Below are 16,828 nucleotides of genomic sequence, written 5' to 3' on the forward strand. Positions count from 1 at the left end.
TAAAGCTCCCGGCTCAAGCTTGTGTGGGGTAACGTTGGATGGAACTAAAACCTCCCCGGAGCCGGCATTCTTCTCACTCAACCTACCTAAAACACCAAGATCGGCTCCGGCGGGACCGGAAACGATAGGACTTGTATGAAAATTGCTTAGCGAGTCAGTGACTTGCGTCTTTTATCGGTCTCTTCAAGTTCTGGCACTGATTGGCAGACAATCTATCTAAGCAGCTGTTCAAGCCTTCCCCATGTTTCATCACTAACCGGGTCGTGCAAGTGAGCGGAATAGGCAAGTGTTTGCGAAAGATAGCCAATTTGACAAGACGAGTGCGATTATCGTCTACTATTGATGCAGTCATCAAACAATCTGAGAGCATACAGTTTATCTTCTCAATTTAGATAGAAATAATATATGTAACAGTATGAAAGTTGTGCCTTGTTCGGCCTCAAAGATTGTTCCTCGGTATCGAATATCATCATCCCAAACTCCAAACTCCTCATGCTAATTAAGGATAGTAGTCCATTCATAGACATATATCTCCCGGCCGTTGAGTTTTAATATTTCCATTCATTCATCCCTTCACCCGTACCTGTTCTGTTGGGACCGCAGTGGCAATTGGCGATCCAAAGTATGAAACGCTTGTGTTCGAGGGGTAAACGGCGTCGCTCGAGAATCAGGCATCTTCATGTTGTGCATTTCCCAAACACCCCTGTCCTTCGGTTCCGATGTCGTAGATCCCTCTTCCTCGTCATCGTCTTCGGAAATGTCATTGATCTTGTTGGGGAGGAGGGCATAGATTGACAATGCCAAGCTCATAAGATAAACAAAGCTACAAGATTATCAGCATATCTCGCCTGTGTATTCCGTTCTCCAGCGCAACTTACAGCATGTATACAGCTATGACAAGAGAGTACTTGGCGATCATGCAGCTCTTGTACTTTCTATAAGGCCGCGCAATGTCGCATCCTATACGATAGTACCAGGCTGTTGGTGCGGGATATCGCGGATCGGCATAGTCGGGTCCAATGGTTCCGTAGGTGCAAACGGTGTACAGAGCGACCAAGCTGCAATTGATAAAGGTGGCAAAGATTGGGTACCAACATCTCATTATGACAGCTATAAGCTTGCCGAGAAGAAAGAAGAGTGAGATGACCGAGATGGCAACGTTGAAATCGGTAAATCTTTTTTAATGTCAGTTAATCATCATTTGATGGAGTCTGACAGAAACTCACGTTCTTGTCCAGATGAGGGCAACCTTGGGTAAAGGTCGATAGTTGGCATAAGCGTAGAGAATCATGGCAGGGTTCGAGTTGAGCGGAGGATCGTGTTCCCAACCAATCTGCCACATGTCGGTTCGGTAGAGATTAGGCTGAGAGATGCCAAAGATGACCAGAGCGGCCACGACTCCGATCAGCTCAACGGGCATCAGCCACCAAATGGCCTTTCTCGCCAGGCGAGGCCATTTTCTGAAAACGATTTTATAGGTTCTGGGCTTTGCTGGTTTGTCTGTGTGCTCTTGTGATGAGCGATTGAAGATGGGAAGCTTCATCATGTCGATAGTTTCTTATCTGCTGATTCGCGTAGTTGCTCTTTCGTTTGTAGTCGGCTGCTGGAGCAGCTATAGTCGGTTACACATACACAATATCGTCGTAAAGGCTTGTGTATAATTCCAAGCTTGTCAAGTTGGTTCGTCGCTATGGCTGGCCGGCAGCTGTGAATCTCAGTTGAAGATGTAAAGGAGCCGTTCAAGTGGCCAGGTCGGGGGTGGGCAGCGGTTTAAGGGCCTTCAAGGCGGCCAGCAGAAGCGCAACGGATCGGCTGAAGAGGCGAGAGGGAACCGCATACGCACACGCACAGCAGACTTGTGAAGGGGGGCCCCGCAAGGATTTCCCCAGCTGTGAGAGGCTCAAGGCCTGTGAAGAAAACCACTCCAAGTGCCATCAGTGTGATCCTGTGTGAAAACAGCCTGTGAGCGGCAACCAAGATGCGGGAGGCGGGCGTCTGGAGTGATACTCAGTATGTCAATCACCACCAGCATCTAAAGCGCAGCCAATGGCGTTGCAGAACTGCTTGGCCATCACCACTCGTCTCCCCTGTTAAGCGCCCGGGTGGAATATGGTAAGATGCTTGATGCTGACAAGAGAGCCCGATTGGTTGGACCAGAGGTTGGACCTGCAACTCCATGAGTCTCACTGACCAATCAGAAGACGGGAAATGCAGTTGAATATGTGCCTTCAGAGTCCAAGCTGCTTGAACAACAGGGATTTGAGCCGCCTGTTTTTTTTGCCGTCAAGTGCTCGCAGATTCAAATCCAGCGTGATCTTCCCGACCGGAAGTACGGCTCGAACCGACTTTTCAAATCGTATCCGTATGTTGGTTCATGGTCAATCTTAGCCGCCTGCCACGGTCCATCAGTCGAGTGACAATAGAAATGGGCTCAGTTGTGATATCCAACATACAACGATCGTCCATAAGTTGGACGTTGAGGAAGGTCAAGTCGTTGCACCGCCGCATTGTATACAGAGGATTAATCATGCCTCAGAGATTAGATGCGGAATAGGTCAACTGGCCGGCGGCTAATTGTATCGACAGTCAAGGTTTAAACCCACGACAGCATGGATCGAACTCGTGAAACATTGGTTTGAATCAGTTCTTGAACCAAAATTTCCATAATCGTTTTCCAAGTGAGGGCATTCCCAACACTCTTTTACTGTGCCCCGGTTCGACTGTCAAGTCCCTTCAAACCCCTGCACATATTGTAAGACCACTCAACTGTAGTTGCACCCGGAAATGTTGGCACACAGGGAAGATTCCGTCATATCCGTAGAATGGATGTAAATATATACATTGCCGCAACTGATCAGATTATCGGTCCAACACTTGTTGTATTGCATGCTTTCCATAAGTGCTGCCATACTCAACCAACCGGCAAAAGAGGTTTTCCTAGTTGTGGTGATGCAATAGTCTGTGATGGACCAAACCCACAAATGTTGAAAACTTGTGCTCAGCAAAATAGCGACATGCAAAGAATGTAATCAAGTTAGCCACAGCGTCACTTTATCAGTTGGTACAGGGGAAACTCCGCCGTCGCGGCATCAACGGAGTGGCTGGACGGGAAGCTGTCATAAGAATTGATTGATGACTGTGCTTTTCCACTTCAATCCTGTCTGTCCTGTCAGTCTCACCTCAACAAACAGGTGACAGGATCCACACCGCTTCAGAATTAGGAAGTTCTGGGCGGTTCATGTGTTCTTGTCCAGTTGAAGCCGTCCGTGGGGGCTGCAAGTCCAAGCTCAAGCTATGGACCGGACAATTAATTATTCTGCACGAAAGAATACCATTTCGGCCGAACGAACTCTATTCTAGACGGACCAAGGCGATAACGTTACCTCTACATTGTGGATACACATCCGGTAGAGTCCACCTGCTTCGGTATGAAGTTCGATATCACACTCGTTATTGACCAAGAGGGTTGAATCTTGGGCGTTTTCCGACGCAAAAACTTCAAGGTGCAAAGCCTCACACAGCCAAGAACCAGGGGTCAGACTTCGAGACCGTGTTCTCTGGAGCCGCTCCTGAACAGACTAACAAGTTGGATCTCTCTCTGACAGGGGTTCTTCCTGATGGTGGACGTGCAGTGCAGGCGGGGCTCTTTTGATGCCCCTAAGGCTCAAGGCGTGGGTAAAACAGACCGTTCTAGACCTTATTGATCGTCATGGGTGTTTCTTGATGTGGGAGAGTGAGTTCCATGCATTTGTTCCACAACCCATCTCTCATTCATTGTTCCTTAGATCGGTAAACTTTTTTTCCGTCCTTTTTCTTTTCCATCTGCTTCTTTTTCAGTTATCCCCGGTTAGTTGATGACGTTTGCGCTCCCAAAGAGTTTGAACCAGAAGTTTCTATTTTTTTTTTTTTGTTATTTTGCAGGTTCACCCCTTACTTAGCTCAAAGTACGCATATGCTAAGAAAGGCAAGGCGAGGTTACTTGCAAACTGCGGCAATTAAGACGTGCGTGCCTCGGTAGTTTTACTTTACTTCAACACCTCCACTCCTTGTCAGCCTCAAAGACAAGTCTCACCAATGCCATTGCAGAGTTGCTCCGGGACTTTTCTTGTTCATGCTGCCTTGTTTTGGTTCTTGTGTTAAGCCGTCCAAGAAAAGTGAAAGTGATAGAAAGTGACCGGTGTGTGGAATTGTTAAGAACAAAACGACTAGCCTCCTCCGTGTCGTGTCGTATGGCTCTATAACCACAGCCAAATCAGCCAAGGTCGTCAATATTGGTGCCAAGAGGTTGCACCGATGGTTCAGCCGCCGTTAATGTTTATAACGAGCAGGGGTCTTTGGAAGCATTGTCCATGTTTGGCGTAAGACTCATTCTGCTAAGCCTGTCCTGTTCGTAAGAGCTCCATCTCGACAAAACCCGACGACGAGGCACGAATCACGCAAGGTGAAGTAGGCTCGGGAGCGATTCATGATTCAATATAATACGATGATGATCGACAGGCTCCAAGCGATGAAGAGTTCCTTCTCTTGAAGCTGAACCACTAATAGCCAAGATTTGCCCAAAGTCAAAAGCTTGTTCGATAGCCCATAGCCTTTTCCTGACTGGTTGAGGGCGGTCTTGAGCGGGACGGACCAGGGCCGGTCTGATGTCTGTTTGGTTTGTTCTGTTTCTGTGAACCAGAAAAGAAGCCGGTTGATGTATGCATGTCCAGTGTGGAGACGGGCGTTCGGATCGCTGCTTATTACTTGGAGAAAGAGAAGAAGCCAAATCCATCCATCGTTGGATGTATGGAGATGGTTTTGGCGAGCTTGGCGCACCTCTTTCTAGCTAAAGATCCTTCTGGTCGCTGTAACCACCGGTGTTCCTACCTTGTCTGAAGGGTTGTTGACCGATTGTTGGTATAACACCGGGCATCCAGACGTAGATAGGTACCTTTCTGATCAAGGCTGAAGTTTTCACATTTAAGTATTGACTGTACTAATGTGAGTATATTTTACCTTTAGCACAGGTGGTCAAGCTTCCCTGTCGACTCCCCTGCTGAGTCGAGGACCTAAACTGCTAGGCCTGAAAGGCGAGCGGATTCTCTGGTGCCAAGCTTGAATATATCCACTTGCAAGCCGTCGCACGCCAATTCCCCGTCCTAATCTCCATGACCCCCGGCATAAACCCCGGTTGTCAGTTTCTTTTGAACGCCCATGAATTTGCTTCACTTTGCTTTGTTGTGCTTTTGTGCTGTGTTGTGCTGTACTGTGCTGTACTGTGCAGCGTCGCGGTCACGTTGTTGTGCTGTTGCGTTGTTCTCTGTACCTGTGCTGACTGACTCTCTGGGCCCTAGCCGCAGCTGAATTCAAGATGCGTTGGGAGATCATCAGCGTTGATCATTTCTACCTCTAGATTAGACATGTCTGTCATAGATCCAATTCCCCCTTTTGTCATCTATGGTGGCTACATTACCTAGTCTAGTTCCTTAATCCAAGTCAGTCAATCAGTCTCGTGCTGGTTGATTTGAATCAACAATACGGATATTTGGTGTTCAATTCCGTTCCCCATTTCTTCTTCTTGATTATCCCATCTGTTCAGAGACAAATGCGGAGGAGTCTCCTGCAGACTAACCCAACAGTACAGATACTTGCTTGCTTGTCTCAATTACTGCCACCTCTGCCTTTTTTTGCAATTAGATCTCTTCCCTTCGATCCTCGAATCTGCACGTATGTGAGCTTGTCAATGTTGCGCCATGGCATATTCATCCTGATACTCCCTCTAGGCCCTCATCGTCGACTACTAACCTAGCAACGACGTCAATGGCCCTCTCTCTTAATTGACCATCTATCCTGGGGCTCCATATAGGCTCCCAGCTATTCTGTACCTGCGGCTCTTTTCCCCGGCACTCAGTCACAGCGCTATCTTAAATCTCATGCCAGGACCCGTCACATTTTCTAATCTGGTCTTGAGTCCGCCACTCCGAAACCTTGGAGAGTTTCCGTCGAGTCCAAAGGGACGAATGCTTCCGTCAATTTACCTATCCAATCCCCTCTCGGTTATTAGTCTTTATTCCCCCTTCGCCTCGATCGATCGACCATTCGGATATTGGCGAAGCAGACAAAAGACACTCGTTGCTTTGCATCCCGTCCCGTCCCGTCTAACCCAGTACCGTCCAAGTCACCTCTTGCTTGAAAGTGCCCTGGAGGAGCCCCCGGACCGCACCAGAATTTAGGTGCCTGCTCGGCGACGTGCAGCCGACTCTTAGCTGCGAATCCCCTGCAACACATCCATCCATCCGTATCCATTTCGCATTCTTTCTGATCCCGCAGCCCATCTCGATCTCCGTTGCATTTCTTTTCCCCTCCTTCAACCTGGCATCGCAGCACGCACCGCTCTTCAGAACTGTCACTGTACTGTACTTACCGGACTTGGTAAGCTGCGCCGCACCGAGGGTACCTGGCCAACCGACCAGCAGACACAGACGCAGACGCAGACGCAGACAGACAACACAAGAGGAGCAGCACTGACTATTAGGTTGTTACTGCGCTGCGCTGCACAGCACATCTCCCTCCCCACTTGCGGTACGGGCACAAGTTACAGTCAGGTCACATTCAATCGCCAACCACGCATAAGGTACTGCGCTACACACACCCGACCTCACGGACACACGCCCCTTCACCAGGTCGCATCTCGATCGTCTGCTGGCCGCGCGCAAGGCCCAAAGCCACTAGGGGCCAAGGACTCTCAGTCCTTCCGGGGTCTCGATTCCGTCCTCGTCTCCAGGCGCCTTCATGCAGCAGCTCTCCAGTTCCAATTCTCCCTCATCTCCCTCTGCCTCTTCGAATCGCTCTGTCGCAGATTCAGTCAGCCAGGAAGAGGAGGGTCCAACCCAAAATCGACAACAACACCACAACCACCACTCTTTTGCTACTACCTCTGCTCAGGCTGATGTACCCACATTTGCGACTTCAACCATAGCCACAAGCAGCACTACTAACACTGAGGTCGATACCAGCGCTTCACTTTTTGCGGCCGCGAACAACGCAGTTGGGAGAGCTTACGACAGAGTTGCAGCATCTGGCAGGACCGCCCACGACTACCGTCGAACATCGGAAGTACCAGCATGGAGGCAGGACCTTAGCATACCCAACTTGGCCTCCATCGTGCCCTTATCTGACTTGGCCAACTCTTTCTCGGCAGCCTCGACCACTGGCGCTATTCACCAGTCGAGTCTATCTACAGCGGGTAGTCCGCGAGGTCCTAGCGCCTCGACGCGAGGGCTCCCATCGAGTCCAATTCCATCGAAGCGTCCCTCTGCCCCGGCAAGAGGTGAACCGGTCATGCACCCATCGCCCATTAAGAAAGCCCGCACTGGGGCATCGCCGCCTCGCAAAGTCGAACTTCCTAACAAAACCACTGGCCTTGATCCCTCAGCACGTGGAAAGCAACAAGGACCTCTCTCGCCCCTCTTTTTCTCCCACACGCCGGCAAGGCACGTCCATCGTCCAGCCAGCTTTCCTGCAACCGAGCCTTCTGTCTCTATGCTTTCGCGTATGCGAGAAGATCCGGCGGGTGGTGTGACAACGTTGAAGCTGCCCCGTGCAAGTGTCAATTCTGTGAATCCTGGTAGATCAGAGAGCACGCCTGGGAGCTGGGGCTCGTCAATGGATGTTCCTACTCACAGTGCAACTCCAGATAGTCGCAGTCTACCGCCTGGGCTGCAGATGCTTCAAGGTATTGGAGTAATCGAATTCTTGGAGCAGGATGAGAGGCCCACATTCTTAATAGATCTGGATAATTCCGCCAACACTGGTCGTGCTGGCTTACACATCCTATACTACAATGCATCTCTGCGTGGAGCACACGAAGTGCTACAGTACTTATCCGTGGACCAGGAGGATACTAGCACAGACACTGATTTTGGTCGATTCAAGTCTTGGATTATGACACCACTTAAAGGTCGCGCAGTGAACGACGGTTCGTCTACTCATTTCTACGCTGGTATCACTTGGACGTTCTCGACACTGCGACGGAGATTCCGCTTCATCAGCGCCCATGCCAGCTTTTCCACTCCTCGACCCAGTTCCTCGCTACCACTTATCGACGAGACAGCCGGTTCAGAAACACGGAGTGTTGGACAATCACCGCGGATGCCAGTCACTCCTGATGCTGAGCTCGTTGATGCACCTGATTATTTTGGTGATGCTGAACCTCTCGATGCTAATTTCGATAGCCGTCATGGAGATGCTGATGCAATTATGGAGGGATGCGAACCAAGGCTACATCCTGATGCTTTCACCAATCAAGTCTTCCAGTCGCAGCCTGCACCTAGGTCAATATTCGATTGGACCAGAATACCCATGTCGGATTCGCTTCCTCCTCACATCAAGTTTGCCCGTTCTGTAGATTGGGCGTCGACTCCCCTAGGACCCATCGAGGATTGGCCCGCTGACCTCAGATCCATGTCTAATCTCATCATGGGTAGCCCACACCCCGCTGCAATGTACTGGGGTCCCCAGTTTGTGATTATCTACAACGAAGCTTATTTGGACCTGGCTGGACAAAAGCATCCCAAGCTGATGGGAGCTTGTTATATGGATGCTTGGCCGGAGATTTGGGACGAAATCAAGCCTGTGTTTAAGAGTGCACTGGAATCTGGCCAAGCGACCATGAAGCATGAAAATCAACTGTTCATTAATCGACATGGCTTTCTAGAGGAATCCTTCTTCTCCTGGTCTATCGTTCCGCTGGTAGACGGCAACGGCGAGATCATGGGACTTTACAACCCAGCCTTCGAAAACACTCGCAGGCGGGTCAACGAGAGGAGAATGCTCATGCTTCGCGAGATTGGCGAAAGAACAGCAGCGGCTACCACTGTTTCCGGGTTCTGGCCCCAGGTGCAGAAGGGACTGGAATTTAACGAATTTGATGTGCCCTTTGCCTTGATTTATTCAGCCAAGGAGGATACTGAGAGCGAAGTTTCGTCGTTACACTCTGGCAGCTTGATCCATTCACCACAGTTGGTCCTTGAAGGAAGTCTGGGAACCCCCGAAAACCACCCGGCAGCACTTACACACCTCGACATGCGGCAATCCGAAGACGGTTTCGCACCGTATATGCGCCAGTCAATGGCTGCAGGCGGCGTTCCAATTGTCCTCTCTGAAGAAAACGGCAACCTTCCCATACATCTGATCGAAGGTCTACACTGGAGAGGTTTTGGTGATCCTTCGAAGACACTCGTAGTTTTCCCGGTCATTCCAACTACCACAGGTGAATCTGTCATTGGATTCATTGTTATGGGTGTCAATCCTCGCCGACCTTACGATGATGACTACAAATTATTCATCCATCTTTTGTCCCGTCAGCTAGCTACATCGATGGCGTCGGTGGTATTGTTTGAGGAGGAAATCAAACGCGGCCAGAGAGCTGCTCGACTCGCCGCGCTTGACCGCCAAGAGCTTTCGATGCAACTTTACTTGCGTACACAAGAAGCCGTAGAAAGCGAGTACAGATTCACCAGAATGGCTGAGTTTGCTCCGGTGGGTATGTTCATTGCCAACTTCGCAGGTAAAATCAACTACTGCAATGACATGTGGTGGCAGATTTCCAGACACTCCAGATCCGAAGATTCGGTCGACACTTGGATGGACAGCGTTCGAAATGAAGATAGGTTGGCGCTGGAAGAGGCGTGGGATAGGTTACTCAGGGAAAAGGTCACGATTTCTGTGGAATTCCGTTTCAAGTGCAGTCAACAGAGCGGTGGAAATACGATCGACACATGGGTTCTCATGAGCGCATATCCGGAGAAGAACCAGGAAGGAAACTTGAAGCTGATTTTTGGCTGTATCACCGACATCTCATCTCAAAAGTGGGCCGAGAAGGTACAAAACGAGCGACGCGAAGAAGCAGTCGAGATGAAGCGACAACAGGAGAACTTCATTGATATCACGAGTCACGAGATGCGGAATCCCCTGTCTGCAATTCTACAATGTGCCGATCAGATTGCAAACAACATCACGGTTTTCGATTCGCACACGAACAAGGCAGAGGTGGAGAACCTGTTGGATGGGTGTCTCGATGCTGCCAACACGATCAATTTGTGTGCAAGCCATCAGAAGCGCATTGTTGACGACATTCTAACCTTGTCCAAATTGGACTCGAATCTGTTGGCTGTCACGCCTATCGACGAACAGCCCGTCAGAGTTGTGCAGCGTGCTTTAAAGATGTTTGAGTCGGAACTGGTTGCTCACGATATTGAATTCGAATTCAATGTGGACAAGAGCTTCGACGACTACAGTATCAAATGGGTAAAGCTCGATCCATCAAGATTGCGACAGGTTCTAATCAACCTCATGACGAATGCTATCAAGTTCACGCAGGGTCGCGAGAAAAGGGCCATTTCTGTCACCCTTAGCGCCTCCAAGAAGGTATCTGAGGTGACCAAAAAGGGCATCACATACTTCGATAAAGTTGACCAACAGCGCGCTTCGGCGACGGATATCAACAACGTCGAGGAGTGGGGTCATGGCGAGGAAATCAACATTCACTGCACAGTCGAGGATACCGGTCCAGGTCTAATTGAGGAAGAAATGAAGCTTCTATTCCAACGATTCCAGCAGGCAACTCCACGAACACATGTTCAGTATGGCGGTTCGGGGCTGGGTCTTTTCATTTCTCGTATCTTGACAGAGATGCAGGGTGGTCAGATTGGTGTTACATCCCGACGCGACATTGGCAGCAGCTTCAGCTTCTACATCAAGTGCCGACGTTCCCTTGCCCCCCCTCCTGACTTTGAGGAGATTACACCTTTCAAGATTCCTCGAAAATCACATGCTCCAGGCATTCCGCAGAAGCCTGCACCCAATCGTAAAGCTCCTAAGGCGGCGGCAGCAGCAGCAGTAGCGAGCCAAGATACGAATCAGTTATTCGATGTGTTGATTGTAGAAGACAACATCGTGAACCAAAAGGTTCTCCAGCGACAGCTACGGAACTGTGGCAACAACACATTCGTCGCCAACCATGGCAAAGAGGCCCTGCAAACCCTTGAGCGATCCAGGTTTTGGGCAGGAAAGGAAGCCGAAGGTGTTGATATCTCTGTCATTCTGATGGATTTGGAAATGCCTGTCATGGACGGAATGACCTGTGCTCGAAGAATTCGAGAGCTGGAACGAGAGGGGACAATTGTGCAACACATACCTATTATTGCAGTAACGGCTTATGCTCGACCGGAACAGATTGAGAGTGCAAAGGCCGCAGGAATCGTAAGTCACTGCTGTCAAGGATTTTGCACATTTCACTAACCAGTCTACCACAGGACGATGTCATTTCCAAGCCTTTCCGGATTCCTGAGCTTTTGCCCAAGATCGAAGAGCTTGTTGGCAAATACAAGAATCTTTCAGTGTCCAGCTGATGCTGAAGACAGCTTGTCCTGCCGATTGACTCACCTGATACCCTGGCCAAAATACTCTTGGCTTTATGAACATGACGAATCTTTCGACCTCGATGGCCATGTTGGTCTTACCTTTCGATATAATATCTTGACTACCATATACAACATTTTATTCAATTATTCGGCTATGCGTGGCATTTGCTTCATATCCGCACGGCGTTTTTTAGGAGGAAAGAGAACCATTGACGGTTTCGGATGGCCAGCCATCCAAGTTTATTTAAATGTAGAACATGGCAGCGATTTTCTGTTTGGGCTCTTATGCGCGAGTGATTTTTCCCGCAAAGAGCAGGGCATACGGTGATAAAAAAGAACATTCAGTAGAGAGGGAATATATGAGCATTTGTACGAGCGCGATAGAGGTATACACAACGTACCGGCGTTGTTGAGGGCTGATGTGATGGGTGCTGTTTTTCCGATATCTTTGGACACAGACAGACATGGATCAGTTAACCACCTGCCTTGTGTTGTCGAGATGGTCACAACTATCGTGTACATATATCCAGACAAGATCGATCTGTCTTTTGACAAGCGTATTAGCTACCAAGTTGTTACATAGACAATACCTCGCACGGCTGTAATAATCTTTAACCCACGTCTTTTTCACATGATATCATATATATATATGTGTGTGTGTGTGTGTGTGTGTGTGTTGTGTGACTTTTGCTTCGGCCAGTGCGAAGCAGAGTCATCGTTTGCGTTCACGCTTGACATTATGGATTTAAAGGGAGAGCAGATGAGAGAAGAGGCAGAAGGCTATAACCACAACTCATTTAGCAAGGTCACAATGAGACCAGACAACGATAACATTAATACTGATAAAGTGCACATTCATATTCACATCAAGTAGACACAAAGGGTTTATTCAACACGCAGCAGTTGTATTATTAGGTATTAATTATCTCCATCCCGGGTATCAGACAAGAAAACAGCAAGAAGCAAAGGCGCGGACAAGCCAACTCATCAAGGTCGGCCAGCCCATGATAACAGTTTTTTTGTGTTTTTGTGACATCAGTTGCCAGATATCACTTTTCTCAAACATACTCCTCTCCTCCTTTCATATTCAGTAACTTAACTATGGAAATTGGTATCAGTGAAGCAGTCTCGACAGGGTATCTCGGTATCTTGTGAAGAAATGCAGATCCATCCTTCCATTCCCAAACCCTTTCAATGCGCGTGTTGTATGGTGGTGTGGGGTTTTTGTTTCATTGTATGAGTCGTAACGTTCATCGCCAAACCCTCTAGGCGGCGGCGGTGACAACGGGAGCAGTGGCGGCGTCCTTGGGCTTTTCAGCCTCAGTGGGCTCCTCAACCTTGGGGGTCTCCTCGGTCTTGGATTCCTCAGCCTTGACCTCGGTGGGCTCCTCCTGGACAGTCTCCTCCTTGTTCTCCTCGCGCTTCTCAGCAGGCTTAGGGGACTTGCCACGGATAGTGTTGCGGAGCTTGGAGAAAGGAGACTCCTTCTTCTCACCCTCAACGGGGGCAGGGGACTTATCACGCTTGCCGAAAGCGAAAGGCAGAGATGACTTGCGCTTCTCCTTGAGGTCCTTCTTGGCCTCAGGGGCGGGAGAGGTAGCGGTAGCAGCCTCGGTGGTCTCAGTAGGGACGGTGGCAGGGTTAGAGACGTCGACGGCAAGAGGGGTGGTAGCCTCAACAGGAGGGATCACGGGAGCAGTGGTCTCGGCCTCAGCATCGTCCTTGGTGGCCTCAGGCTCAGTAGGCTTGAGCTCGGGGGTCTTCTTCTCCTTCTTAGAGAAGACGTTGCCGAAGAAGCTGTTGCGCTTGATGGCAGTGGGCTTCTCCTTGGGGCTCTCAAGGGCCTTGTCATCAGCGACAGGGGCAGCCTCAACAGGTGTCTCCTCAGCGGGCTTAGCAGACTCCTCGACGACAACAGGGGCAACGACGGGGACCTCCTCGACGGGCTTGGCGGGCTCCTCGACCTTGGGAACCTCGTCAACAGCGGGGGTCTCAGCAGCAGGGGTCTCGACAGCGACCTCGTCAGCGTTCTTGGTCTCAGCCTCCTTCTTGACCTCTTCCTTCTTGGCTTCCTCCTTCTTGCCGAAGCCGAAGAAAGATGTGCGCTTGCGGCTAGCAGATCGGCGCTTGGGCTCCTCGACCTTAGCCTCAGTGGGCTCCTCAACCTTGGCGGTCTCCTCAGTAGCGGGAGCAGCCTCCTCGGTAGCAGGGACAGCGGCAGCGGTCTCCTCCTTGGGGGCCTCAGCGACCTTCTCCTCCTTCTTGGCAGGCTTGAAGCTCTCAAGAGTGGCCTTGTAGGTCTCAGACTCGGTGACAGTGGTGGCAAGCTCCTTGGCCTCAGCAATCTTGAGCTTCAGCTGGGCAACCCAGTTATCGCGCTCAGCAGTGTTGGAAGCCTTAAAGGTGTGCTTGTTACCCTTGGAGGTAAGATGGAACTTGTTAGAGCCGTCGACCTCAGGCTCAGTGGCATCAGCCTGCGGGGATGACGGTTAGCTTACTGTTTCTTGAATGCCGGCAGTTGATGAATTGGAGAATAGTGGGTCTGTCACTTACCAGACTAATGACGCTTGAGGGGTTCTTCTTGTCACCAACGAAGAGAAGACCCTTGCCAGTCTCGGAGGCCCAGGCGATGTTAGAGTGAGCAGTCTCGACGGACTTCTCGCTCTTAAGGTAGTGGGAGAGAGTCTTGGGCTCGACGGCGTCAGTGCCGAAGAAGAAGAACTCCTTGGTGGGGATAAGGTTCCTGGAGGGGTGTGGTTAGCGTTGGGTCTTGTGAAGGAGATGCGTCTGCTGCTAGAAGCTTTGATCGGCAAACCGATAGAACGACTTTGCAGTTCAAACGTTGAACTTATTCAAGTAGAACTCTACTTACTTGGGGAAGCTCAGGCCCTGAGCCTTGTGGTTCAGGTGGCCCTCCTCAACAGGCTTGGCCTCTTCCTCCTTCTTGTCCTCCTCGGTCTTAGCAGCCTCGTCGACGGGCTTGGCCTCCTCAGCAGGCTTCTCCTCGGTAGCGGGAGCGGTCTCGGCGGCGACAACGGGAGTCTCCTCGACAGGCTTGGTCTCAGCGGGAGCCTCGACGGCAGGGGCAGAGATGCCAGTGGTCTCAGGCTTGGCCTCCTGGGGGACCTCGATGTTCTTCTGTTCCTCGGCCATTTTGAAAGATTCTGGGGGTATCAAATGAGATTGGGTATCACAACAAACAAAGACGTTGGTATAAAAAAGGAAAGAAAAAGGAAGTTAATCCAGAAAAAAGGCGTTTGGTTTCAGATGGAGCTGAAGAGCAGGTAGAGGGGAAGGAAGAAAGAGGAAGAATGGGCAGAGGACGGGGAGGCTTGGGGTACTTATTTGTTGCTGTCGCGCCGTGAAAAGGACCAGAGCCTGCCAAGCAGAGATGGAAACTGTACCTAAGGACTCTCAGGGTCACACCCAGTGAATAGACCTAAACTGACTACGTGGGTCAGGGCGGGGCGTGTGCAGAAGCGGGCGGGAATTAGGGGGGAGTGAAGAGATTAAAGACCGGGTAGGGTACGTTAGGGGATGGACGATGACTGTCAACTTTCTGTGGACCAGTTAAACTGTTGAGATTCTTTTTTACACTGCGACGATGGCGTAAACATGTGCAGGCTTGTATCGTACGAGGGACTATGATAGTATTGATTTTGCAGTTGTGCTTCACTATTAACATGGTACAAAAGTACTGCACTGTATGTACTGTACCGTACTTCTCCATCTTGAATCAAATCTTCCTCGTGAGGCTATTCGCACCTGTGATCTCCTCACCGTATTCTAAGATAACAGAGCCTCCCATTCCCAAAACACCTAGCTTCAGTCGATGATCTCCTTAACTAGGTTGGTAATTAGGTACGGATTTTCATTAGCCACTCTCGCGTCAACTCGCCGGTCATTGCAGGGGCATGCTTTTCATCTCCTCCATGGACATGGCATGACATGACAGCATTCAATAACAAGATGCAATATGGGTACATTTAGTGAGGGCTTGTCAACCTCCACACATCAATCATGCTTCTTTCAAGATGATAGATATCCCATCTGGTTCCCCAGCAACTATTGCTCGTTCTTGAATGTCTCTCCTCAACCAATTTCTACCATTTCCTCCCACGCAATTTTGACTCCTTGTTGTTGCTGGGTGATGCCCTGGTCTGTGCTGCATTAAACAAGTGGAACTAATATTGCAGATGCTCCATCGACCTGCCGGCTACCAGTGGATTTGGATTGACTCTACTTTAGCGACCTACACTAGCCGCGGACAAGATTGCTGTAGCACATTCAGGGCCCACGTACTCGACACGTACCTTCTCATGTCCAAGCGGTACCTTCCTTCCCGTTCATCCAATGTGAACAGACCAGCGCCAGAGCCAGAGCCAAAGCAAGAGCAGGTAAAGACTAGGTAGGTAGATATTACCGTTCTGTTCAGTCGAGAAGGAACTCACCGTAACTCCCGTTTTGGCTACTTGCATCAATTTAACCACACGATATTTGTTTCTACTACTCTACATAGAGTACTCCAGATCTCGCCTCCAAACCCACCAACTGAAGCACCTACATCGCAATACTACTCCAAGCATTTAATGACATGATTACGACGGGCAATTCCGGCCCCTTTCATCATCTCCAATCCCCAATTTCTCCAAGCTGGGACTCACGATATCGACCGCTACTGACGATATTGCGGAACACGTTATCCCCAGCATCTAGGCTATCTACAGAGTACCTAGACTCATATACAGAGGCCTGTGCAACTATCAGCGCTATTTGATACTAGCTGGGTCTATCGAACCCCATTGTTGAATACGGTCGTCCTCCCTGCATTTCAAATATTTGTATCAAATACGGTTTTGCGTGCATGGGACTCGGCCATCTACTATATCGAAAACCATGCCAAGCAACCCTCGCTCCATCTCTCTCCCTGACTCAATCGTGCGGATCTTTGTTCAAGAGACATACAAGCAAGACTTTTTGCTACTTCTTGCTCGCCGGTTTTCTTTTCTAGTCCAGTGCAGGGTCTCGAAACAATGTTCAATATCGATCTCCAAGCCGCCTTTTCCCCCCAATCACCTGCAGGATTGATCCCCACTCTACATGAGTAATATGGTCCAGCATTTGACCTCAGCGCCCATCCCTAGAATGAAGATATCAACAAACTTATCAGACGCCATGCGCACTCTCAAATCTACGAGTCTCACTCCTTCTGGCGTGGCGGCTTGTTGTCCAGGCGGCTGTGTCTCATTTCTTGGGTTGTATTTTTCGAACAAGGAGCCCAATAATAAGCCATGTCTATTGGTTCCTAAAATAATAATAAAAACAATCTGCCCAACCCAAGGATCTCTCGCAAAACCCAATCAGCACCCAGCGTTCACCTACCTCCTGTGTCTGGCCTTGTTCAAGAGCCCCTTGAATCCTAGCAC

At 49.9% G+C, this 16,828-nt stretch overlaps 3 protein-coding genes across 3 annotated transcripts; 1 reads left to right on the forward strand and 2 right to left on the reverse strand.

Annotated features, from left to right (window-relative positions):
- Positions 1–363: 363 nt before the first annotated feature.
- Positions 364–1,680, reverse strand: FGSG_00855 (uncharacterized protein). Its single transcript, XM_011318277.1, has 3 exons — positions 1,227–1,680; positions 879–1,175; positions 364–823 (listed from the first exon to the last, which is right to left on the reverse strand). The coding sequence occupies exons 1-3, from the start codon at positions 1,544–1,546 to the stop codon at positions 574–576; spliced, it is 867 nt and encodes a 288-aa protein (XP_011316579.1). The 5' UTR covers positions 1,547–1,680; the 3' UTR covers positions 364–573.
- Positions 1,681–6,771: 5,091 nt separating this feature from the next.
- On the forward strand, positions 6,772–11,390 carry FGSG_00856 (uncharacterized protein; the record flags this gene model as incomplete). The annotated part of the gene is made up of 2 exons (XM_011318278.1): positions 6,772–11,241; positions 11,295–11,390. 2 exons carry the CDS (start codon positions 6,772–6,774, stop codon positions 11,388–11,390), a joined length of 4,566 nt encoding a protein of 1,521 aa, XP_011316580.1.
- An 889-nt stretch (positions 11,391–12,279) lies between these two features.
- Positions 12,280–14,649, reverse strand: FGSG_00857 (uncharacterized protein). The gene is made up of 3 exons (XM_011318279.1): positions 14,275–14,649; positions 13,956–14,145; positions 12,280–13,876 (listed from the first exon to the last, which is right to left on the reverse strand). Exons 1-3 carry the CDS (start codon positions 14,553–14,555, stop codon positions 12,668–12,670), a joined length of 1,680 nt encoding a protein of 559 aa, XP_011316581.1. The 5' UTR covers positions 14,556–14,649; the 3' UTR covers positions 12,280–12,667.
- Positions 14,650–16,828: the final 2,179 nt, after the last annotated feature.

Source organism: Fusarium graminearum, chromosome 1, assembly GCF_000240135.3.
Source record: "Fusarium graminearum PH-1 chromosome 1, whole genome shotgun sequence".
Taxonomy (NCBI): Eukaryota; Fungi; Ascomycota; class Sordariomycetes; order Hypocreales; family Nectriaceae; genus Fusarium; species Fusarium graminearum.

What these genes read in the sequence shown, in the direction of transcription:
- FGSG_00855 (XM_011318277.1), bottom strand. Translation starts at nt 1,546, where the DNA reads ATGATGAAGCTTCCCATCTTCAATCGCTCATCACAAGAGCACACAGAC. An exon ending in GCCCTCATCTGGACAAGAAC is followed by an intron (nt 1,176 to 1,226) that starts GTGAGTTTCTGT and finishes ACATTAAAAAAG; the next exon opens with ATTTACCGATTTCAACGTTG. An exon ending in GTCATAGCTGTATACATGCT is followed by an intron (nt 824 to 878) that starts GTAAGTTGCGCT and finishes ATAATCTTGTAG; the next exon opens with CTTTGTTTATCTTATGAGCT.
- FGSG_00857 (XM_011318279.1), bottom strand. Translation starts at nt 14,555, where the DNA reads ATGGCCGAGGAACAGAAGAACATCGAGGTCCCCCAGGAGGCCAAGCCT. An exon ending in CAGGGCCTGAGCTTCCCCAA is followed by an intron (nt 14,146 to 14,274) that starts GTAAGTAGAGTT and finishes ACACCCCTCCAG; the next exon opens with GAACCTTATCCCCACCAAGG. An exon ending in CCTCAAGCGTCATTAGTCTG is followed by an intron (nt 13,877 to 13,955) that starts GTAAGTGACAGA and finishes TCATCCCCGCAG; the next exon opens with GCTGATGCCACTGAGCCTGA.